A 25,320-nucleotide genomic window follows, 5' to 3' on the forward strand; every position below is an offset into this window, starting at 1 on the left:
ATTTTTTTTTTTTTGGTCAAGTGGATTGGACAGCCTCCAATTCTAAGCATTACACTCATGTATTACACACTCACATAACCCACTCACACACACTACATGGAGATACACACAAATGGTTCAATATTCCTCCACGAGAAATAATTTCAATTCGGATTAGAGTAGCTAGTGGGCTGGGGAATCATTGTTTATGGGCTTGGGTTTGGTTTCGGTTGGTTTTCCAAACCGAACACGTTCAAATATATATATATATATATTTCTGTGTCCCTATTCATGTATAGTGTTAATATTAGCCCACAAGTTAGGTGAAAAACTGTTCACCTCATTGAACAAATCCATCCAAGTAAATAATGACCATATAAATTCAAAGGATTATTATTATTGTTACCAGCTAGTGTATTATTAATAATGTACAATAGTGAATAGTTAAAATTCCTATTTATAGTAATACTAATTGAAAGTTGAATTCTTTTTTTTTATTGCATTAATCAAAGGCATAGCTTCAAAATTTAAAACCATCAAATCAGGGATAAGTATTCAACAACTGCATTAATTAATACAAGAGACGAGAAGAATACAAAAAGAGATTAAAAATATACAATTAATTCTATACATTCACAATTATTACCTTTAGGCATGTACACACTCTTCAGAGTCTATAGTTTGAGACTTTAGTGTGTCGCATGATAAGGGTAAACGGCATCACACTAGGTGTGACAGTTGATATACTAAAATGATTAATTATAAAAAAATTGAAATCAAGCATGTAAACAAAAGCTTTTGCAAAACATGACAACTGCTTTTATGAGGAGTCAAGCCAAGTTACTACAAATAAAAAACTTTACCATAAAAAAAAAAAAAGAGTAAAGGATTTGGAAACAAGGTCAACATACTACATGTCCTTTCATATTTGCTTTGGTCAATTTTGATTCCACAAATGAAAGCATCTCAATTCAAATACAATTGCCATTCTCCCAAATTAAACAAGATGTGATGTACAATCTCACAATAATCTGCAACAGGTGAATTTTAACCATAGTAAATAGAAAATGAAGTAGATCAGTCCAAAATTACCAAGCACAATAGAAAATTGCTCAAGATTAATTCGAAAGGCAAAGAAAGTAAGCGTATGAACTATGGAGATTGTTTTAAACTAAAAAATTATAATAAACCTTAAAAAGCATAAAATTCTTATTACTTTATAAATAGTGATATGATGTGTTGGAACTACATTTTAGCAACTTTAATTACACATGAAACTAAATAAAACCGAAAGTATTCGTACATTCATTTCAAGTTCAAAATATGTCACATCCTGACTTCTATCAAATACTAAGAGGAAAAATAGAAGCTTACTAGTATCTATCACACAGACAGTTCAGAGAGAAAGAGGCTGCCTGCAAAACTATTTAAAACACTTTATGCTCAATGAAGTCCTGAAGAGCAATTATTTTGATAGAATTGGACTTCAAACTCTTTATTGCTTTAGTAGTTGCTATAGCTCCATTAATCGTTGTGACAATAGGAACCTTGTAATCCAAAGCCATCCTTCTCAGAGTTAAACCATCTATCCGATCAAGTGCATCACCAGAACTCGTTATCACCATTAGCTGAATGTCTCCATTGGCAATCATGTCACCAGCATGAGGCCTACCTTCATGCATCTTCAGCACTCTCTCAGCTTGGATATTAGCTGATTTAAGAGCAAGAGCCGTTCCAGAAGTAGCAAGTCTTAAAACCAACCTCGACGAAGGTCTTTGCTATCTTCTCAAGGTGAGGCTTCGTTAAATCATTTAAGCTAAGGAACACAATACTAGAAGTTGGTAACTTCTGGCTGGAAGCAATTTGAGCCTGAGCAAATGCAGTATTATACAAAGAGTCAATACCCATGACCTCACCAGTACTTCGCATCTCAGGACTTAGAAGCACAGCACAGCCTGCGAATTTTGATAAGGGAAGAATAGCTTCCTTGATACACACATATTTAGGAATGACCTCTTCTGTGAACTGTATATCAGAGAGACTTTCCAGACATGAGAAGGGAAGCATATTTAGCCAACGGGTGACCAATTACTTTTGATACAAATGGGACAGTGTGAGAAGCTCGAGGGCTGGCCTCGAGCAAAAATAAATCCTCTGAATTAATAATTGCATACTGACAATTCATGAGTACCCAGACATCCAGTCGTTTTGCCAATTTTTCAGTCCATCACGTGATTATCTCCAAGCAAGAATATGGAACAGTTCTTGTGGGAATAGAGCAGGCAGAGTCACCAGAATGTACCCAGCCTGTTCAATGTGCTCCATTATCCCACCAATGACCATATTGCCATGTGAGTCAGTCAGTGCACCAACGTCAATTTCAATGGCATTAGATAAATACTTCTCAATTACTACAGGTGGTTCTGGATCCACCTCAACAGCAGTTTCAAGATAAGTCACAAGTTTATCATTACTATAAACAATCTCCATTGCTCAACCTCCCAGAACATAGGAAGGGCGAACAACAACTGGGTATCCAATCTCTGTCGCATTGGCGAGTGCATCTTTTTCACTCCTGGAAATTCCTCCCTTTGGCTATTAAATCTTTAATTCATTGAGCATCACATTAAACCTTTTTCTGTCCTCAGCAGCACCTATGGAATCAGGGGATATTCTCCAAATGTGTACATGACCAAGCCCACTGGCACATGCTGGCTTGTGTTCATCCAGGTATTATTGTATGGGGAGAGACAATTTCAATGGTGCTTGACCTCCAAATTGCACAATGATACCATTAGGTCTTTCCAAGTCAATAATGTTCAAAAACATCTTCAACGGTCAAGAGTTCAAAGTATAGACGATCACTGGTGTCTTAATTTGTAGAGACTGTCTGAGGATTTGAATTCACCATGATTGTCTCATATAGAGAGAGACAGAACATAAAGCCAGCACACATACCAAGCCAAAAGACAAGGCATGTAATGTAACATTTGAATTCAATATTTCATCAAGATCAAAGGCTTAACTCGTGCAATTCATCAGATTTACTCTCACATTAAGGTAACATTTTTTGCATTTAGAGAGAGAAAAATGAAGCAAGTAGAGAGATAAAGAAGAGTTATGTATTTTGTCTTTACTTCGTTTTTGAGACGCAAATTTGCAACCAGTAAAGCAGGAATATTCAAATCTGTGGAATCTAATCAACATAAAATAGAAGAAAACTCCTAAGAGCAAAGGATGCATGACAAGCAGCAATAGTCAAACTCAATCCCTTGACCAATTCTATTTGGTCCCCCACCCAAAATTAAAACATTCTTTCTTTTAGTGGGAGCTGACTCACACCCAAAATCATAAGAAGAATACATATAAAGAGTATTAGCTTCAAATTCTGCAGCACAGGTATCAACTCGCTTATATGCTGGAGTAACACCCAGAGACAGTCGCCTGCACCGAACTTCCATCTCAGTAGATTTAGTTGCAAATGCTATCTGTTTATCACTAAACCCTCTTTTCTTAACATCATAGAAATCAACATTCGTCGAGTCAGACAAATTGTGGGACATCAAGAAATTTTCCACATCAACTAGCTCCTAGAGCTAAGTGAGAAACCATTAGTCAATATAACTCAGCTCGAAAATTTCATCCATGCTCATGCCTTTTTTCATTGCAGCATATATGGCATGAATGCGTTCAGGGTTAGGAACTCGAATACTATACTTCAATCATTCCCAGTCATAGTCCAACTTTTTCACTTTTGAACAACCCCATCTAGGGTATCCGTGTTCCAGTGACAGGACAACTTTTTGAAAGGACTCTTGGAAGATTCTCCATATAGCCATTGCCTACCAACAGACTTCATCTCTGTTGTCAATATTGATTTTGAACCAGGAAATTTATCAAAAGAAAACCGAGGAATCTGAAATATAAATAGCCATGGGAGAGAAGTGCATGAGATTCAGAAACAAGTTTGAATAAAATTTATCAAACATATAACAAAAAAGATATTGTTAATGATTCATCAACATAATACTGATATTTGATAACCTAGTATAAATGTTGGTTTATCAGATTACAGCTCTATGATTGGCTGATGCAAACAAAACTTCAAGATAAACTACAAGGAACGAAGATTCAGAACTTAAAATACAATATCAACAACCAAGACTTGTTCTACAAGCATATAAGGGATGTAATAATGCTGCCAAAGAAACTAATAAAATATAAGTCCTGGACAGCAATAGAATTTACATTAGTTCTACTATAAATGTTCAACAACCAAACTACAATCAAAAATGAAAATACATGATGAAATTATCATCGAGTCACTAACCTTTATAACCACATAATCTATGGGGGGCTCATAATCAGCAATGTCCTTTTTTGTTGTATTATTTGGGATTTGATCCAGTGAATACCCTACAGACAACTTTGTTGCCATTTTTGCTATCAAAAATCCAGTAGCCTTCGACGCCAGGGCCAAGGACCTTGAGACTCTCGGATTCATCTCGATCACCATCACCTCACCATTTATAGGGTTGATAGCAAACTGCACATTGGATCCCCCACATTCCACCCCAATCTCTCTAGTTATAGCAATGGAGTAATCTCGATTGCGCTGATACTCCTTATCGGTAAGGGTCTGTGCTGGTGTAACAGTGATTGAATCACCGGTATGAACTCCCATGGGATCAATATTCTCAATGGAACATATAATAACCACATTGTTAGCCAAGTCCCTTATAAACTCAAGCTCATACCCCTTTCACCTCAACGAGGACTTCTCAATCAAAACCTGACTTGTCAAACTAGCAGCAATTCCAACCTTGCAAATCTCCTCAAACTCTTTCCTATTCTAAGCAATCACACCACCTGTTCCACCGAACATAAAAGCAGGCCAGGCCTAATGATCAGCGAAAACTCGCCAATCTCATTAGCAATTTCCATACACTCCCTAATGATGGTTCCTATCCCAGAAAGCAGGGTCTTAATCCCTATGTTCTTCATAGTCTGCTTAAACAAATCCTTATCCTCAACCTTCTTAATAGTCTCCAGCTTCGCCGAATCAATTCCACACCGTTTTTCTCCAAGCACTGCTCTCAGAGAGCTTCACAACGAGGTTAAGGGTGGTTTGGCCACCCATGGTGGGAAGCAGAGGGTCAGGGTGCTTCACTTCAAGAACCTGCTCAACCTAATCAACCAATATATCATGCAAACATGCAACAGTAGCAATTATTGTTTATTAATTGGATTTAAAATTAAAAAAAGCAAGATATGAACAATGACCAAATTATAAGATAATTTTCATTTAACAAATACCAACAGGAAAAACTATTCTCACTAAGAGGGAAAACAGAACCTTACTAGTATATATCACATAGCCACTTAGGAGAGAAAGAGATTGCTGCAAAACTATTCTGACTCTTTACACTCAACGAAGTCTTGTAGAGCAATCATTTTGATAGAATTGGATTTCAAACTCTTTATTGCTTCAGCAGTTGCAATAGCGCCGTTAACCGTTGTGACAATAGGAACCTTGTAATCCAAAGCCATTCTTCTCAGAGCTAAACCATCTATCTGATCAAGTGCATCACCAGAACTCGTTATCACCATGAGCTGAATGTCTCCATTGGCAATCATGTCACCAGCATGAGGCCTACCTTCATGCATCTTCAGCACTCGCTCAGTTTGGATATTAGCTGATTTAAGAGCATGAGCTGTTCCAGAAGTAGCAACAATCTTAAAACCAGCCTCGACGAAGGTCTTTGCAATCTTCTCAAGGTGACGCTTTGTTAAATCATTTAAGCTAAGAAACACAATTCCAGAAGTTGGTAACTTCTGGCCAGCAGCAATTTGAGCCTTAGCAAATGCAGTATTATACAGAGAGTCAATACCCATGACCTCACCAGTACTTCGCATCTCAGGACTTAGAAGCACATCACAGCCTGCGAATTTCGAAAAGGGAAGAACAGCTTCCTTAACGGACACATATTTAGGAATGACCTATTTTGTAAACTGTATATCATAGAGAGACTTTCCAGACATGACAAGGGAAGTGTATTTAGCCAACGGATGACCTATTGCTTTTGATACAAATGGAACGGTGCGAGAAGCTCGAGGGTTGGCCTCAAGCAAAAATACCTCCTCTGAATTATTAATTGCATACTGACAATTCATGAGCCCACAGACACCCAGTCGTTTCGCCAATTTTTCAGTCCATGATCTGATTGTCTCCAAGCAAGAAGACGGAACAGTTCTTGTGGGAATAGAGCAGGCAGAGTCACCAGAATGTACCCCAGCCTGTTCAATGTGCTCCATTATCCCACCAATGACCACATTGCCATGTGAGTCAGCCAGTGCATCAACGTCAATCTCAATGGCATCAGATAAATACTTGTCAATTAATACAGGGCGCTCTGGATCCACCTCAACAGCAGTTTCAAGATAAGTCACAAGTTTATCATCACTATAAACAATCTCCATTGCTCGACCTCCCAGAACATAGGAAGGGCGAACAACAACTGGGTATCCAATCTCTGCCGCAATGGCGAGTGCATCTTTCTCACTCCTGGCAATTCCTCCTTTTGGCTGTTCAATCTTTAATTCATTGAGCATCACATTAAACCTTTCTCTGTCCTCAGCGGCATCTATGGAATCAGGGGATGTTCCCCATATACGTACATGACCAAGTCCACTGGCACATGCTGGCTTGTGTTCATCCAGGTATTGTTGTATGGAGAGAGACAATTTCAATGGTGTTTGACCTCCAAATTGCACAATGATACCATCAGGTCTTTCCAATTCAATAATGTTCAAAACATCTTCAACGGTCAAGGGTTCAAAGTATAGACGATCACTGGTGTCATAATCTGTAGAGACTGTCTCAGGATTTGAATTCACCATGATTGTCTCATATCCTGCATCCTGCAAATATAGAGAGAGACAGAATACGGGAAGATTAATCATTTTAAAAGCATATGCCAAACCGAAAGTCAGGACACATACCAAGCAAAAAAGACAAGTCATGTAATGTACATTTGAATTCAATATGTCATCAAGATCAAAGGCTTAACTCGTGCAATTCATTAATTTTACTCTCACCTTAAGTTTACAGTTTCACTTTTAGAAAGAAAAAATAAAGCAGGCAGAGAGATAAAAAAGAGTTATATATTTTCTCTTTACTTGGTTTCTGAGCCGCATATTTGCAACCAGTAAAGTAAGAATGTTTGAATGTGGAATCTAATCAACATAAAATAGAAGAAAACACACCTGAAGAGCAAAGGATGCATGACAGCAACAATAGTCAAACTCAATCCCTTGGCCAATTCTATTTGGTCCACCACCCAAAATTAAAACCTTCTTTCTTTTAGTGGGAGCAGACTCGCACTCAAAATCATAAGAGGAATACATATAAGGAGTATTAGCTTCAAATTCTGCAGCACAGGTATCAACTCGCTTATATGCTGGAGTAACACCCAGAGACAATCGCCTGCACCGAACTTCCTTTTCAGCAGATTTAGTTGCAAATGCTATCTGTTTATCACTAAACCCTCTTTTCTTAACCTCATGAAAATTAACATTCGTCAAATCAAACAAATAGTGGGACATCAAGAAATTTTCCACATCAACTAGCTCCTTGAGCTGAGTAAGAAACCATTTGTCAATGTAACTCAACTCGAAAATTTCATCAATGCTCATGCCTTTTTTCATTGCAGCATATATGGCATGGATGCGTTCGGGGTTAGGAACTCGAAGACTGTACTTCAATTGTTCCCAGTCATAGTCCAACTCTTTCACTTTCGAACAACCCCATCCAGGGTATCCGTGTTCCAGTGAGCGGACAGCTTTTTGAAAGGACTCTTGGAAGGTTCTCCCTATAGCCATTGCCTCACCAACAGACTTCATCTGCGTTGTCAATATTGGCTTTGAACCAGGGAACTTCTCAAAAGCAAACCGAGGAATCTAAAATATAAAAAACCATGGGAGAAAAGTACATATGGGATTAAAAAATAAGTTTGAATAAAGATTATCAAACATATAACAAAATAGATATTGTCAATGATTCATCAAGATAATACTAATATTTGATGACCTAGCATAAATATTGGTTTATCAGATTACAACGCTATAAGCTATTGCAAACAAAACTTTTAAGATAAATTACAAGGCAAGAAGATTCAAGACTTCAAATATAATATCAACAACCAAGACTTTTTCTACAAGCATATAAGGGGTGTAATAATGCTGCTAAAGAAACTAATAAAATACAAGCCCTCAACAACAATAGAATTGACATTAGTTCTGCTGTAAATGTTCAACAACCAAACTACATTCAAAAGTGAAAATGGATGATGAAATTATCAACGAGTCACTAACCTTTGTAACCACATAATCTTTCGAGGGCTCAAAACTAGCCGGAGTCTTTTTTGTTATATCATTTGGAATTTAATCCAGTGAATAGCCTACAGACAATTTTGCTGCTATTTTTGCTATTGGAAATCCGGTAGCCTTCGATGCCAGGGCCAAGGACCTTGAGACTCTCGGATTCATCTCGATCACCATCACCTCACCATTCACAGGGTTGACAGCAAACTGCACATTGGATCCCCCACATTCCACCCCAATCTCTCTAATTATAGCAATGGAGTAATCTCGAAGGCGCTGATACTCCTTATCGGTAAGAGTCTGTGCAGGTGCAACAGTAATTGAGTCTCCGGTATGAACTCCCATGGGATCAATATTCTCAATGGAACATATAATAACCACATTGTCAGCCAAATCCCTCATAACCTCAAGCTCATACTCCTTCCACCCCAACAAGGACTTCTCAATCAAAACTTGACTGGTTAAACTAGCAGCAATCCCAGCCTTACAAATCTCCTCAAACTCTTCTCTATTGTAAGCAATCCCACCACCCGTTCCACCTAACGTAAAGGCAGGCCTAACAATCAATGGAAACTCGCCAATCTCATTGGCAATTTCCATGCACTCCCTAATGGTGGTTCCTATCCCGGAAGGCGGAGTCTTAATCCCTATATCCTTCATAGCCTGCTTAAACAAATCCCTATCTTCGGCCTTCTTAATAGCCTCCAGCTTGGCCCCAATCAATTCCACACCGTATTTCTCCAAGGCGCCGCTCTCAGAGAGAGCCACAGCCAGGTTGAGGGCAGTTTGGCCACCCATGGTGGGAAGCAGGGCGTCGGGACGCTCCGCTTCGAGAACCTGCTCAACTAATTCAGGAGTCATAGGGGTAATATAGGTCCTGTCAGCCATATCAGGATCAGTCATTATAGTAGCAGGATTTGAATTTATTAGAATAACTTCATACCCTTCTTCTTTGAGAGCCTTGCATGCTTGCGTTCCACTGTAATCGAACTCGCATGCTTGACCAATGACGATTGGTCCAGCTCCAAGGATCAGAATTTTTTTTATGTCTGTTCGTTTTCCAACTTTGGTCGCAGTGTCAGCAGCGAGAGCAGGAGCAGCAACAGCCGCTGCAGCGGCGGTGGAAGACACGTGACGGTGTTCGTTGGAACACAAAATTGATTTTCTTTTGCCATAGATTGTGGAAAGGGGAAAGAAGCGGATCTGGAAGGTTGCTTTTGGTGCTTTAAAGCGAGAAGAGGAGGAAGAGAAGGAAGGGGAACGGGAGAGGAAGGGAAGAGGGAAATTGTCCAGGCGAATAATGCAACTTCCGATTCCCATTAGCAGAGAGAAAGAGGGTTTAGGTTTTGGCGTGCGATGAAGCCAACCCTTTCGCAGAGAGGAAGAGGGTTTACTTTCGCAGGGGTGAAGAGGGTTTAGTAAGGGTTTAGGTTTAGTAAGGGTGTGGAGTGTGGGTGCAGCGTATTCTCTGTGATTAGCATGATAGGGATGCTCAACTTTTGTTGCCCTGGTAAGTCCCACTCACAATTGTCATTTCATCTTATTTAATTACAGTTTGTCTAGTGAGTAAATCTTTGCAATTGAAACTGTTATGATTAATTGATTATACCACCAAGTCAATCTTATCTTAGTCATATTGTTGAACCGTTACATTATCCTGCATCTATAGCGTTATAATTATATTCCTGATTAATTTTATTTTACTATGTTAATCTTGCACATATTGGATGCTGTCTCCAACTTCCAATAGACACTTCTTCTTGTGCAATTTTTTGTTCAGATATGCATCTGATTATCCAGCAAGAAATAAATCTAAAAAAAAAAAGAAGAAAACGAAAATCCAAATGATATTGTTCTACTCGATGAATAAATGTTCATGTGAGTTGAAAACCATTTCCAGAAGATGGTTCTGTTTTTACATAGGTTGAATTATTATGAACTGCAATTGTCTTGGAAACTATTTGACTTTCAAAATTTGAAAACACCCCCTACCACCTGGTGTATTTGTTCGATGTTAATTCTCTCATTCTTAAATTAGGTCTTATATTTGTTTCTCCCTTGTTCTAGTTGACTTGTTCTAGCTGACTGGATTTGTTATTGATCAGGGCCTAGCTGCCTTAATTGGATTCTTTGTTGGGCTCACCCTCGCAATCAATGGAGTTGTGTTCTTGTGGTTTTATGGTAGCTTTTTGTTGGGAAAACACAACACAGGTTTAAATCAAGAACCTGTCTAACAGCGGAAGCACCAAAAATAATTTTTCCACAACCTGTGCAATTAAATGGGCAACACCAAAGATACTCCAAAAAGCAAATATAATAGCAGAAATTAAATAATCAAACACCAGAATTTTAACGTGGGAAAACCCCCAAAAGAGGGACAAAAAATCTACGGGACCTAGTCCAAAAAAATCTTCCACTATTAGAATAATGGGTACACAAATAGTCTTCCTAGTGACACTAGAGCATCTCAATAATCAAACAAAATACATCACCAAAACTGGTGGAATCAACATAAACCATCCACAAAAGTGGGTATCTCAAATCAGGCAAAAGAGAAGGCAATACAACTAACAAGTTATATCCTAATGTTCATTTCTACACCAGGAATAACATACTAAAATTTCATAAGAAATGGAGCAAGTTTACCAAGTCAATGTGATCAAGGTTGACATGCCCTTTTCCCCAATTTTCTTCTTCCCTTGACGATGATGCTCTCTGTTTCTTTCTTTCTTTTCAAAAATGAAAAGATCCAACTCTCTCACTCTCTCACCGTGGCTTAGCCACTTTTTCTCTTTATTTTTTTTTTGTTTTAAAGTTGTGGGCCCCACTTGGTTAGGGACCCACCAACAAATCTCTCCCTCACCAACTCAAGTGGGGATAGGCTGCTCCACCAAGCCCGCCTTCTCTTTGCAGGAATCAAACTTCACTGCAGGTAAACTCTTAGTCATCATATCTGAACCATTATCATCAGTATGGATCTTCTCAAGTGCATATGACTTCATCTCAAGCGCTTGACGTATCCAATGATACCTCACCTCTATGTGCTTCGATCTAGAATGAAACGTCGGATTCTTGCTGAGATGGATAGCACTCTGACTGTCACAAAATAACACAAACTTCTCTTGATTGATGCCTAACTCTTGTAGGAATTTCTTCATCCACAAGAGTTCCTTAGAAGCTTCAACAACGGCAATGTATTCTGCCTCTGTAGTAGACAAAGCAACACATTTCTGAAGTCGAGATTGCCACGACACAGCTCCCCCTGCAAAAGTCATCATATAACCAGAAGTAGACTTCCTTGAATCAAGATCCCCAGCCATATCTGCATCTGTGTAACCATCCAACACAGGTTGGCCACTTCCAAAGCATAAACAAACTCTGGAAGTACCATTAAGGTATCTGAGAATCCACTTCACTGCTTGCCAATGTTCCTTGCCAGGATTAGAGAGAAACCGACTAACAACTCCAACGGTATGAGCAATATCCGGCCTGGTGCAAACCATAGCATACATCAAACTGCCAACTGCAGATGCATATGGAATCTTCTTCATTTCCGCTTTCTCTTTCTCACTTGTAGGACATTGCTGCGAACTCAGCTTGAAATGACTAGCAAGTGGAGTACTAATAGGTTTGGAATTACTCATGCTAAACATCTCTAAAACCTTCTCAATATACTTCTGCTGTGACAACCACAGTTTCCCATTCTTCCTGTCACGAGTGATACTCATGCCAAGGATTTTCTTTGCAGGACCCAAATCCTTCATAGCAAAGGATCTGTTCAAGTCTTTCTTAAGACTTTCAATCTTCTTAGTGTCATGACCAACAATCAACATGTCATCAACATAAAGCAAGAGAATTATAAAATCACCATCAGAGAATTTCTTAACATAGATACAATGATCAGAAGAAGTCTTACTGTACCCATGACCTTCCATGAAGGAATCAAACTTCGTGTACCACTGCCTTGGCGCTTGCTTCAGCCCATATAAGCTCTTCTTCAACTTGCATACAAGGTGTTCCTTTCCTTTAACCTCAAAACCCTCTGGTTGCTCCATATAGATTTCTTTATCTATGTCACCGTGAAGGAATGCAGTCTTCACATCAAGCTGCTCAACCTCTAAATTCAAGCTAGCCGCCAATCCAAGCACAACTCGAATAGAGGACATCTTCACAACTGGAGAGAAAATCTCCTCAAAATCAATACCTTTCTTTTGCTCAAAGCCTTTCACAACCAATCGAGCTTTGTACCTTGGTCGTGAGACATTTTCATCCGCTTTCAACTTGAACACCCATTTATTCTTGAATGCTCTCTTACCCTTCGGCAACTTCACCAATTCAAAAGTATGATTCTCATGCAAAGATTTCATTTCTTCTTGCATGGCCTTCAACCAATCTTCCTTATGCTCATCAGACATAGCTTCTTGGTAGCTCTCTGGCTCCCCAGTCTCAGTGTTCATCACATACTCATGAGGAGAGTATTTCTGAAAAAGATGACGCTCTCTAGTAGATCTTCTCAATTCATGCTCAACTGGTGGTTCAGGTGGTACTTCAACATCTGGTGGAACTTCTGCATTTGGCACCTCAGGTTGAGGTGTAGGTTCATCATGCAAATCATCACCATCATTATCAACTTGTACATCTCCCCCATCAACAGGAGGTCAAGTGGAAGGACCAGGTTCATCATCAGCAGAACGTCTAACAGTTACTGTTGGCTTATCTGTCTTCTCAAGATCTTCAATAGTTTGGTCTTCAAGAAAAATTACATCTCGACTTCTAATTATCTTCTTGCTCACCGGATCCCATAATCTGTAACCAAAGTCTTCGTGACCATAACCCATGAAGATACACTGTTTTGACTTTCCATCAAGTTTAGACCTTTCATCTCTTGGAATGTGAACAAAAGCCCTGCAGCCGAACACTCTCAAGTGACTATAGGAGACATCTTTTCCTCTCCAAACTTTCTCTGGAACATCACCATTAAGTGGAACTGAAGGAGAAAAGTTGATCAGATCTACTGCAGTTCTCATCGCTTCACCCCAAAAGGATTTTGGCAACTTTGCATATGAGAGAGCATACACCTTACTCTATCATTGATAGTACGATTCATTCTCTCAGCAACTCCATTGTGTTGAGGAGTCTTAGGAACCGTCTTCTCAAGCTTGATCCCATGTCCTTTACAATACTCTTCAAATGGACCCCTGTATTCACCACCATTATCTGCTCGAACACATTTCAATTTCCTTCATGTTTCTCTTTCAACACTTGCATGAAAGTGTTTGAAGATACCGAGCACCTGGTCTTTAGATTTCAAAACAAAAGCCCACACTTTTCGAGAATAATCATCAATAAAAGTAACAAAATATGATGCACTACCTAGTGTCTTAGCATCCATATTGCAAACATCAGTGTGAACTAAATCTAGAACATGTGATCTCCTATGAGGTCCAGAATTATGGAATGATACTCTAGCATGCTTTCCAACAAAACAATGAGTGCAAGTATTTAAAGTTGTACCTTTCACTGGAAGTGAGTGCTTTTTAGCCAAGACGCTTAGTCCTTTCTCGCTCAAGTGAGCAAGACGTATATGCCACAAATCAGAAGAGGAATCATCAGCTACATTCATCTCTTCTTTGCACAACTTTGCTTGCAACTGGTAGAGAGTAGTAAGACTATTGTCTTCTCTAGCAACAATGAGAGCCCCTTTGGTAATCTTGCATTTTCCACTACCAAAGGAAGTGCAATACCCCTCTTGATCCAATGCCTTCACTGAAATGAGATTGAACCGCATATCTGGCACATGCCTAACATTCTTCAACTGCAATTTGCATCCCATGTTAGTTTCAAGCCACATATCACCCATACTAATGATATCACACACTCCTTTATCTCCCAATTTGATCTTGCCAAAATTTCCAACAGTATAGGAAGTGAAAAAATTCACGCTTTGGAGTGACATAACATGAGGCACCAGAGTCCATAATCCAAGTGGAATCATCACAGACAAGATTCACATAATTTTCATCATATGTGATAAGAACATCTTCATAAACAATAGCAGTAGTTTCTTTATCACTATCTTTACCTTTGTCTTCGTTTCTTCCCCTTGATTGTTCTCTTTTCAAGAACCTACAATACCTCTTGATATGTCCCAGCTTGCCACAATGGTGACAAATGAACTCTTTTCTTAGCTTGTACTTTCCTCTTGACTTGCTTCGACTCTCTGACCTGTCAGAACTGTGAGGTTTTCTACTTTGACTTCTCCCCCGTGACTCTGAAACAAGTGCTTCTGACTGGGAAGAGGCATTAGTCAAACCTCGCTCTCTTCTTCTAGCTTCTTCATTCAACATGCTCTCTTTAACCATTGCTAACGTCAACTTTCCTTTTGGAGCTGAGTTAGTCAGTGTCATAACCAGAACTTCCCAACTATCAGGCAAAGAGCTCAACAACAACAAGGCTTGCAACTCATCATTCAAAGTGATTTCATTATTTGTCAGTTGGTTCACCGTCTCCTGAAAAATACTCAAGTGCTCTGGCATTGATTTACCTTCAACATACTTCATATTGACAAGCTTCCTAATCAAGAATGCTTTGATTTGCACATTCTTTTTCTCATATAACTCCTTCAATTTCTTTCACATCTTCTCAGCATGGTGTCAACATGTGGATACACACTAAGATCAAGCCATTGCCTAATCAAAGCAACTGCCTTCCGATTCAGTTTCTTCCATTCAGCATCGGATTTATCCCCTTCCACAGGATCATACAAGTCCTTGCTATACAGCATATCTTCCATGAGGGTCTTCCAAATTGAATAATTTTGGGAATTCAATTTGACCATATTCGGTCCATGAGTATTTTCCACCATTTAATCAGCACAGAAATAAACAACCTGGCTTTGATACCACTTTGTTGGGAAAACTCAACACAGGTTTAAATCAAGAACCTGTCTAACAGCGGAAGCACCAAAAATAATTTTTCCACAACCTGTGCAATTAAATGGGCAACACCAAAGATACTCCAAAAAGCAAATATAATGGCAGAAATTAAATAATCAAACACCAGAATTTTAACGTGGGAAAACCCCCAAAAGAGGGACAAAAAACCCACGGGACCTAGTCCAGAAAAATCTTCCACTATCAGAATAATGGGTACACAAATAGTCTTCCTAGTGACACTAGGGCATCTCAACAATCAAACAAAATACATCACCAAAACTGGTGAAATCAACATAAATCCTCCACAAAAGTGGGTATCTCAAATCAGGCAAAAGAGAAGGCAATACAACTAACAAGTTATATCCTAATGTTCATCTCTACACCGGGAATAACATACTAAAATTTCATAAGAAATGGAGCAATTTTACCAAGTCAATGATCAAGGTTGACATGCCCTTTTTCCCAATTTTCTTCTTCCCTCGACGCCGATGCTCTCTGTTTCTTTCTTTCTTTTCAAAAATGAAAAGATCCAACTCTCTCTCACTCTCTCACCGTGGCTTAGCCACTTTTTCTCTTTATTTTTTTTGTTTTAAAGTTGTGAGCCCCACTTGGTTGGGGACCACCAACACTTTTGGACCATCACATTTTTCGTCATCCTTGGAGGTGATTATTTTTCCTGTGTCTGTTGCTTTGAACGTCTTCTATCTATCTTCTCCTCTACAAGGGATCATATTACAAAAGAATAGATATGCATTGAAAATGTTGATATACACCAGTTGATATAATTCGTTTGCTATTGGCTTTTAATTTAGCTTTTATCTCAAGTGATATGTTGATATACTTGCTCAAGAAAAACATGGAATAAGTAGGTCCAATCCTTTTAAATAAAGAGCTGGAATGCATGCTTAATCAGGTTTCTCTAATGATGAGACAACACAGCGGGAGACCCTTCAACTAGTGGAGTGGATTCTGATTTGACGTCTGAAGATGAAGTACTGCTCTGATCACTATTCAGCGTTGGGTATCAAAATATAGATGTTTCAGTACTGAAACGGGAATATAGGAAGAAGAAGGTTGTCATTCTCATCCCAACTATCTTTAAATTTGTTTTTTTAATCTTCTCTTTTTATTTTCTTTTATATTTTTTGAATGAGTCTAAGCTTTTATGCTATTGGAGTTTGGTTAGATATTTAGTTGCTTATAGTATGCAAGTCAAATTTCCTTCAATAACTTCACTAATTTTTGCTTTATAATTCTCGTTATTCCACTGGTTATCAATCAATATTGGTTCATCCCGACAAAAATATGGGTAATGAAAAAGCTGCAGAAGCTTTCAAGAAACTTCAGAATGCATACGAGGTAAACTTTTTTTTGCTTTTGCGAAAAGCATATGATGACGAGTTAAGGAAAGAAGAGCTTTGAGTGTATTTCGCAAATTTCATAATGATTCTCAAAAGGTATGATTTATGCCTTTTGCAGATATTTGAGTACTGAGGAAACTAGAGAGAAATTCTATCTTATTCTTAGAGTGAAGTACCAACTCGGCCCCTGTCCATTTTCAAGAATGACAACGTGAGCCCTCAAAATAAAATCGATCCAGTTCAGTCCCTGTCCCCGATTTCCGTCACACAAGGCAGTCCCCATGCGTTTTTCTCCGGCGAGACTTGACGGAAAATGCTGAGCTGGTTCGTTCGGCGCGTGACATGTCATATGAGGTGGATGACGTGTTCAATCAGTGCTAAGATGAAGAAGTTGAGATGGACAGGGGTTAATTTGTCCTACCCAGTCACCATATAAACAATGTCGTTTTAGTGGGAAGCAATGTTTCAGTTGCTTTTGAAAAGGTAGGTTTCCATAAAACCCCTACCCCCAGCCTTGACATTTACAAGAAAATCCTAGGTCAAAAACTTCTTCACTTCTCGAAACCATTGTGGACGCTGTGTTGGTGGAGGGAAGCGCTGACGTTGTTGCTTACAGTGCTGACGATGTCATAGTTCACGACGGTTTGGTGGTGCTGTTGACGGAGCTGGACGGAATTGTGTCAAGACGTTGCAGACAGTTTAGGTTAGTGATTTTATATGAAGCATTTGTCCCTTGTGCATTGTGTGGTCCTCCCAAATTGATTCTGCTTCTGACAAGGAACCATTGTTGTATGCAACCATTTGTGGTCCTAGTCATGGAAAAGTTCAAATAACCCTGAACTTTGTGCATTTTCGAAAAAATTAAATAATATAGTGGTGGTCATTCTTATTTAAACATGTTTATTGTTAGGGAGATTTTATTAAAGCTTGAATAAACTGATTGCAGATGTCAGAATATATGGTCATTCCTGTGTTTCACCATGGGAGGAGATTTGTCAGAAACTCTGAATGTGATTTCTGCTACTTGGATGGTAAAGTGAAGAGATTTTCCCCCTTAGACTTGGATTACGTAAATTTTTTTGACTTGGTTGAATTATTTAAAGAATTGGGTTACCAGGAGTATAAGCAGATGTTCTGGCTTGATATAGGAGAACCGAATATGGAAGCTAGACTCCATGTAATTAAAGAAGATGTAGGAATTAATCAGATGAGGGAGGGTAAATTGAGGTACAGGAAAACTGATGAGCTATACATCTACTTTGAACACGATGTGGACATGCCTGATGTAGTTGAAGAAGATGTGGCTGAGGAGACTGTTGTGTTGGATTAATCATCATCATCGTCATCAACTGATGATGGATATGAGACAAGAGAGGATGATCCTTACAAGCCTCCTCCCCCTGGATTTGAGACAAATGACAGTGGTAGTGAAGAAGAATACAAGAGGAAGAAAAAGGTTCTAAAAAATGGAGTTTCAGCAAAGAAAAAGACGAGTAATGAGGCTGCTGGGTATGAAACTGAAGATAAAAATACAGAAGAGGAAAAAAGAACTAAGAAGAAGAATAGTGTGCCTAAAAAAACGGTGTCACCTAAAAAGAATGAGGGTAAGAAGGGTGGTTTAAGTAGTAATACCCCAAGACAATCACCAAGAACTGCTAAGAAGAGAACATCTAAAAAATATTCTGGTGTTAGAAGGAGGCATATCTTAAGAGATGGACTAGGCAAGAAGGGGATGGAGGGCCAAAGTAGAGAACCTAGACCAAGTGTTGGGGCTGGACAAACAGACCAGAAAGATGGGCCTGTAGGTGAGGGTCCTAGTATGGGTGATGGCCTAGTAACCGAAGCTCAGTCCCAACTGAGGTGGAGATGGATAGTGATTATGAGAAACCATATGAGTATGAGAGTGAGGCCTTCAAGAGCCCATTTTCTTCTGAGGATGAGGGAAGGACAGCATATGATTCCTTTAGTGAGGATACTGAGTATGGAGAGGTAGTGTTTAAGGTTAGTTAGATGTTCCCTACAATGGAAACGTTCAAGAAGGCTTTAAAAGACTACTTTGTATTTGAGGAAAAGGATGTGCTATATATTAAAAATGAAAAGCATAGGCTGAGGGCAGCATGTGCTGCTGAGGATTGTCCATGGCTGATTTTCACATCCTGGAATAGTGCTAGTAGGTGTTTCCAGGTAAAAACTCTGATAAATGAGCACACATGTGCCAGAGACTATGGCAGCAACATGACAGATAGGGGCTGGGTGACATCGAAGCTCATTAAGAGACTACTTATCCATCCTGATATGAAACCAAGGCAGGCAACGGATCACATGATTGAGGAGTACAATGTGCAACTTAATCATAGAATGATTGCGAGGGCCTTGAAAGTAGATAGAGAGGTGGTCATTGGTAATGCACGAGCACAGTATGAAAAAGTTAGAAACTACTTGAGTGAGATTCATCGAAGTAATCCTAGGTCCACAGCATTGATGGAGACAATACCACAACCTGAAGCCCTCCCATTGTTTGATAGGTTATACATTAGCTTAGACGCTTCCAAGAAGGGTTTCATTCAGGGTTGTAGGCCGTTAATTGGTCTAGATGGCTGTTTCTTGAAAGGGTGTTATGGCGGACAATTGTTGAGTGCAGTGGGCCAAGACGCGAACAACCATTTTTTTGTCATAGCATACGCTGTTGTCCCTAATGAATGTAAGGACACCTGGAAGTGGTTCCTAACGTTATTGCAAGATGATTTGGGGTTGGTGACGCATCATGGATGGAATTTTATCAGTGATCAGTAGAAGGTAATTCAATTAGTTCGTTTGTTATCTTTTATGAAGAAATTCAATTAATTCAAGTGATGTGTACACTATTTAACTGTTTCTGTGTGACTAACGCTTGCAGGGCTAGAGTTAGTTATCAAGGAAGTAATGCCTAATGCACACCACCGCAATTGTGTGCTACATATTTGGAAAAACTTTATCAAGCATTTCAAAGACCAACAAACAAAGCAAATGGTATGGGAAGCAGCAAGATGCACAACATTCTAGGAATTCAATGCATGCATGGAGAAAATGAAGAAAATCAATCATGCCTGGATTTGTACATCATTCATATAACCTTGTGGATTGCATGTCTGGATTGTGCTTCTTGTTAGGCATGCCTTGCTGTCATGCTATTGCAGCAATGTATAACATTGATCTGAAGCCAGAGGATTATGTGCATAAATGGCTCACCATGCAATCAATCAAAGCAACATATATGTATTGCATCAAACCAGTAAATTCAGAGGAGTACTAGACCCCATGTGATGCTCCAAGGATGGAACCACCCAACATCAATAGACCAGCTCATCGCCCCAAGATGAAGAAGAAGGTAGATCCTGTAGAACCTGATATGCACGCCACTAAAGCCAAGAAAACCTTTGAAGTGATGTGCAGCAAGTGTAGACAGCTTGGGCATTACTACAAGACCTGTAAGAATGACCTAAAGGATCCAAACTGGCAGCCATTGACAAAGAAGGAGAGAAGTGCTGGTAAAGGGAAACGGTTGCAGATTGTACCCTTTGTCCCAAACCAGAACAGAGGCCAGGTAATTAGGGTTCGATTTGGAACACTATATTAGTTGTTAAGGGTTTAAGTGTCTCATTTAAAAATTGTGGGAGGTTTAGGTGTCTCGTTTAAATATTGTGAGGGGTTTATGTATCTCACTATTGGTTGTTTATATGATTAGGATGTAGGATCTAATGTCAATCTGAACAGTGATACTATATAACCTTCCCCACTTGTGGATCCACTGGTAATATCTTTTAACATGTTCCTTATCCATATTTTTGTTTAGATGACAGATTAGACTCTCCTTACACTAATACTACTGTGATAGACAAATGCAAAGAAGAACAAGAAGAAATTTCCAAAGACAATGCATAAGAAGGGTAATTCTGACCAACAGGAATAGGGAGATGAAATTCCCATTTCACAAAATGCACCCCAGCCATATGAGGTATAGTCATTGGTCAATGTTGTTTTAAGCTATTTGTTTATTATATACTCATTAAATTTTTGTTACAGGTTGAAAGAGAGGCTATGAACCTGAATCAACCACCCCCACAACCCTGCTCCACCCCCAACCTCAGTTATGCCCAGAGAAGAAAGCACCATGTTGTTAGGCCCCCAACTGCTCCTATCTCGGCTCCACCTTCATTTGGACAACCTACTCCACCATCAATTCAAACAACATCAGGTCTTAGACCATGTGTTCCAACCGGTCAGGCTGTGAACCCGAGGACAACAACTACTATGTTCCCTTTCAACAAAGTGTTCCTTCTGCTGAGACCATGGCTGCAGCAAGTTCCAAGACTGCAATAAGACTTTTCAAGTTCATTCCTACCCCTGGGTTTATACCTCCGAGGAAGACTTGATATCTGTATGTTGCTGTTGACATAGATGATAAGAATGACTCCTTTTGTTATTAGTTTAAGTGTCAATGTTTACAATCTAGAAAATATTTTGGAAGCTTTTAAGTGTTTTGTGTACATGTTTTATATAAAGCATCTTTTGGGTTTGTTTATCCAACATTTTTCAGTAAAAAATCTGTATGACTACATGCTGCCAGAATTCATCAAAGTAGTAACAAACCCTTTTTTCTTGGATCAAATCATAATCTCATCTGAAACAACATATATACTTCTAAAGTAATATAACTTACAATGTAAACAACATACACTTCTAAAAAACAACACACTTTGAACCTAGTATCACAGAAGGTTCCTGCTACTCATATGCCTTACAACAATTTAGAGATCACAATTCCAAATACAAAAGCAATAACCAAAGCTTTAACACTAACACCGCTAGAACCACTATTGGCATTACAATTTTTAGCTTCCAATTCTAATCCACTAACTCTAGCTCCCTCAGTTTTCTAGCATCAACACCAGCAGCATTAGGAATCTGACTTTGATCTCGCGTCCAACCCTCTATATCAGGAGAGTTTCTGGGAAACTCTTCAAACGATGCAACATAATCATCCAACCATGCAAAAAATTTACAATGCGATTTTGTGCTCTGTAGAATATACCCACAACTCAAATACTAGATCACTTCGAGTTAAAATCAACTAAACTTAAATTAAATTTCAGATTACCTTGAAGTGTGGACATCCCAAAAATAACCGGTTAGGGTTTAGTTTTGTTGAAGAGAGAAACAGAATAGCATGCGCCCCACACCGGCATCGTGGAGCAATGAACTTCTTCTTCTTCTTCGGTGCAGCAACACTTCCTGCAGATACACTTAGAGGACTTCTGCCTTCATCTTTAAAAACTTCTCTTCCACTCCCATCAATGGAACTCGACGGTGGTTCGTTGCTGCTGCTCATGGCTCTGTTAGGGTTTTCTTTTAAATGTGAAGGTTGGAGGAGGAAACCCACCTTTTCAAAAGCAACTGAAACGTTGCTTCCCACTAAAACGACGTCGTTTATATGGTGACTGGATATGACAAATTAGTCCATGTCCATCTCAACTTCTCCATCTCAGCACTGACTGAACATGTCATCCACCTCATATGACATGTCACGCACTAAAATAGCCAGCTCAGCATTTTTTGTCAAGTCTCGCTGAAGAAAAACGCATGGGGACCGCCTTGTGTGACGGAAATCGGGGACAGGAACCGAACTGGATCGATTTTATTTTGAGGGGTCGCGTTGTCATTCTTGGAAATAGACAGGGATCGGGTTGGTGCTTCACTCTTATTCTTATAACTCTTAAGACATCATGGTCAGGATCAAAGTTCACGAGTATTGGGGGGAATAAGAACCACAACTATTTTGTTTATATTTTATTGCCCCCATCTAACAGCCAATTGTTATAAATCTTGTTTCTATTGTTATAGCTTACAGATAAAACAAAATATGCAGTGTGTGCGTGCACATGCACACGCTCACTCTGATGTTGCAGACCATTTATTGAACCTAATAGACAATAGTTTTTTATTATTCTCTTGTCTAACATTAGCTGTGGTTTCAACTGATGTTCCAGAATGGTAGGCACAGATTTTTTGCTTCAGGATTGGCACGATTAGATGCAAATGGTGAGGACCCATTTGGTGATTCGAGGCGGATAGCCTGCAAAAGATGTGGTGGCTTTCATGTTTGGATACACACCAAGAAACAAAAGTCTCGAGCTAGATGGTGCCAGGTGTTTCCTCTATCTTTTCTTTAATACTTAAACCATACATAGAATAAATAATTGGCAGTCTTTACATCTTTGCAAGAGATTGCCAACATTCTGTCGGGTTATGGATGGGTGGAACAATCTTCCCAACCATTGCAGAAGGTATAGATTCATTTACCTGACTGTGGAGATACCTTATAACTTGTATTTGAATTTCACATTTTGTGAGCATTACTTACCGTAAGAAACATTATTTTTCTTAACAATTTGAATTGTTTTATCTTTAGGTTGATACCCCTGCTGCATATGTATGTGCTGATAGCAGGATATATAATCAAGTTCCTTTTTTTAGGACTTGCTTGTAGAAAGAATTTATTCACAGAAGATACCAATGGTGGTTTCAAAAGAAAAAGCCTCTGATCGTGCAAATATTGCAGCATTGAACTGTTCTGATATGTGGCGACGGGGGTGATGGAGGCTGCTGTTGGATCCGTAGAACTGCATCCACCGCAGAACGACGGTGCAGACGTTCCTTCGCTGGCAGGTGTTGCAAATAAAGCATGGTTTGTTCTCTCTGTCACACACTTTTTTATTATTTGATTTATTTTTTTACATTGTTTTTTTTAATTATTGAAATGCAGCGTCTTATATTAACGAAGTTTATACCAGTGTTAATAGATCGATGGTGAGGAATCGGCGCCAGAGATGGTGATGCAAAGCGCCACGGTGGCGCACACGAAGTATGTAGCAGCGACGGCCCAACCCCCACTATTCTGAATCAAACAGGTTTGCCCAGGAAAGGCCAACTCGTGCAGTGGCTCACTCCACCTCAAATGACTTCAAGCTTAAATACCGTGAGATTGGTTAAGTTTTTCTGCTCAATGTTTTCCACTAATCTTTTTATGTTTCTGGTGTGTAGGTATGGCCAGTTAAAGATTGTCATCTTGGTTTAATAAATTATTTTTATTCTAAATTTTAGTTGTGTTTTTTGGAGCAAAAAGATTTCAGTGGCTGGTGATGTAGAGAATTGTCTTCCTTAGTTATTATAGTTTTTCTGTGTTTGTATATCTGGTTTTTATTTTCTATTTTATTTTCATTAGAGAACTATCTTTTTATTTTCTATTTTTATTCATTATGCTATGTTTGGGTCTTGGTGATGACTAATGCAGATACAGTTGGTTTAGGATGTTCTTCGGTGCAGATACAGTTGGTTTAGGATGTTCTCTAACTGTTGTTGCAGAAAAAAATAGCCCCTTGGATATTTTTGCCGAAAAAAGAGAAGAGAAGAAAAAATGCTTAGTACACAGATGGAGGCACTTGGTTTAGGCAGTGACTTGACAACTTTTGATGATTGCTCGGTTGAGGTTACGTTAATCTTCGGTAAGTATAGATGATTTGTGTGTGAACGACTTTTGTAAGAACAATGCCTTGAGATAAAGACTAATTCTTTGTGTTTTTATGTGTTTGAATTAAGAAACAACAGGTTGAAAAGCAATCTTTTTTATTGGAATTGTCCGTGATTCCTTTAAAAGAAGAGGTTAGTTTAGTAATTTGATCTCTACTGGGTTCCAAGTTTGGTAGTTTTGATGAAATTATTGATGCTCTTAATGCTTCATTGCAAAGGCTTATGATTTAGAATTTTCTGGATAGAAATGTAATTTAGAATTGCATATCAATTCTCTATAGGTTTCTTAGATCAGACTATTCTTTTATTTCTATTTACTTGATACAAAAATACAAATCTTTCTTAAAAAAGTTTTAGTATATATTTTTCTCTATCATACAATTTCATTGAACTTTGATTTTCACAATGATTAATTTCTGGCTTTACACTAACTTCAGTATTGGCCTAGATGGTAAAACGGTGATATTTGTTCCTGTATGCGGCAAATTTGATAACGGTTTAAAAGCTTGCGACGTTGATGTTAACAAACTCACAACATTGATGCTAGGCAAATACTCTTTGAAAAATTGAAACTCTTCAACAATGAATATGATTCTTGGCAAAAATAAAGCTGATTTTTTATACATGTTCTTAAACTGGGTGAAATTCTGAATGCCTATACGAAGACAAATGGCAAGCTAATATTAACAATGTTAAGGACGTAAATTTAGGTAAACTTAAATAGTAAAACACAACTCAAATTCGATTTAGTCAGTAAACATGTAAACTTTAGAATTTGACAGGTGATAGGTGACAGGTGCTGCATGCAACGAACCAGTTCATTACGACGTCATTGTTCATTGGGGATTTGGACCTTGAGGTCGACAAGAGGCACCTCCACAGTTTGTTCAACCAGATCCGACAAGTGATTTCGGTTCAACTAGGAATGAGGTACTTAAAATTATTCATATTTTTAATTTATTTCTTCCTTATGCCGAGAAAAATAGGCGACGGCCCATTTTGTTTTTGTTTTTGTTTTGATTTCCTAAAAGTTTTGTTTGTGTTGAAAAGGTTTGCAACTTATGTGATTGTGATTTAGAGTTCAAGTGTATAATGAT

The 25,320-nt window shown here is 38.7% G+C and overlaps 1 protein-coding gene and 2 pseudogenes across 1 annotated transcript; 1 reads left to right on the plus strand and 2 right to left on the minus strand.

The window, feature by feature from the left end:
- Positions 1 to 1,269: 1,269 nt before the first annotated feature.
- Positions 1,270 to 4,763, minus strand: LOC140173139 (carbamoyl phosphate synthase arginine-specific large chain, chloroplastic-like; annotated as a pseudogene).
- On the minus strand, positions 4,739 to 9,863 carry LOC112703273 (carbamoyl phosphate synthase arginine-specific large chain, chloroplastic-like; annotated as a pseudogene).
- An 8,816-nt stretch (positions 9,864 to 18,679) lies between these two features.
- Positions 18,680 to 19,949, plus strand: LOC140174387 (uncharacterized). The gene is made up of 2 exons (XM_072198836.1): positions 18,680 to 19,358; positions 19,807 to 19,949. Exons 1-2 carry the CDS (start codon positions 18,680 to 18,682, stop codon positions 19,947 to 19,949), a joined length of 822 nt encoding a protein of 273 aa, XP_072054937.1.
- Positions 19,950 to 25,320: the final 5,371 nt, after the last annotated feature.

This window comes from Arachis hypogaea, chromosome 7 (assembly GCF_003086295.3).
Source record: "Arachis hypogaea cultivar Tifrunner chromosome 7, arahy.Tifrunner.gnm2.J5K5, whole genome shotgun sequence".
NCBI classification, from domain to species: Eukaryota; Viridiplantae; Streptophyta; class Magnoliopsida; order Fabales; family Fabaceae; genus Arachis; species Arachis hypogaea.

Excerpts from the sequence above, each read along its gene's own strand:
- LOC140174387 (XM_072198836.1), top strand. The coding sequence starts at position 18,680 with ATGGAAACGTTCAAGAAGGCTTTAAAAGACTACTTTGTATTTGAGGAA. Across the intron at positions 19,359-19,806 it reads CGCTGTTGTCCCTAATGAAT|GCATGCCTTGCTGTCATGCT; the intron begins GTAAGGACACCT and ends GCTTCTTGTTAG.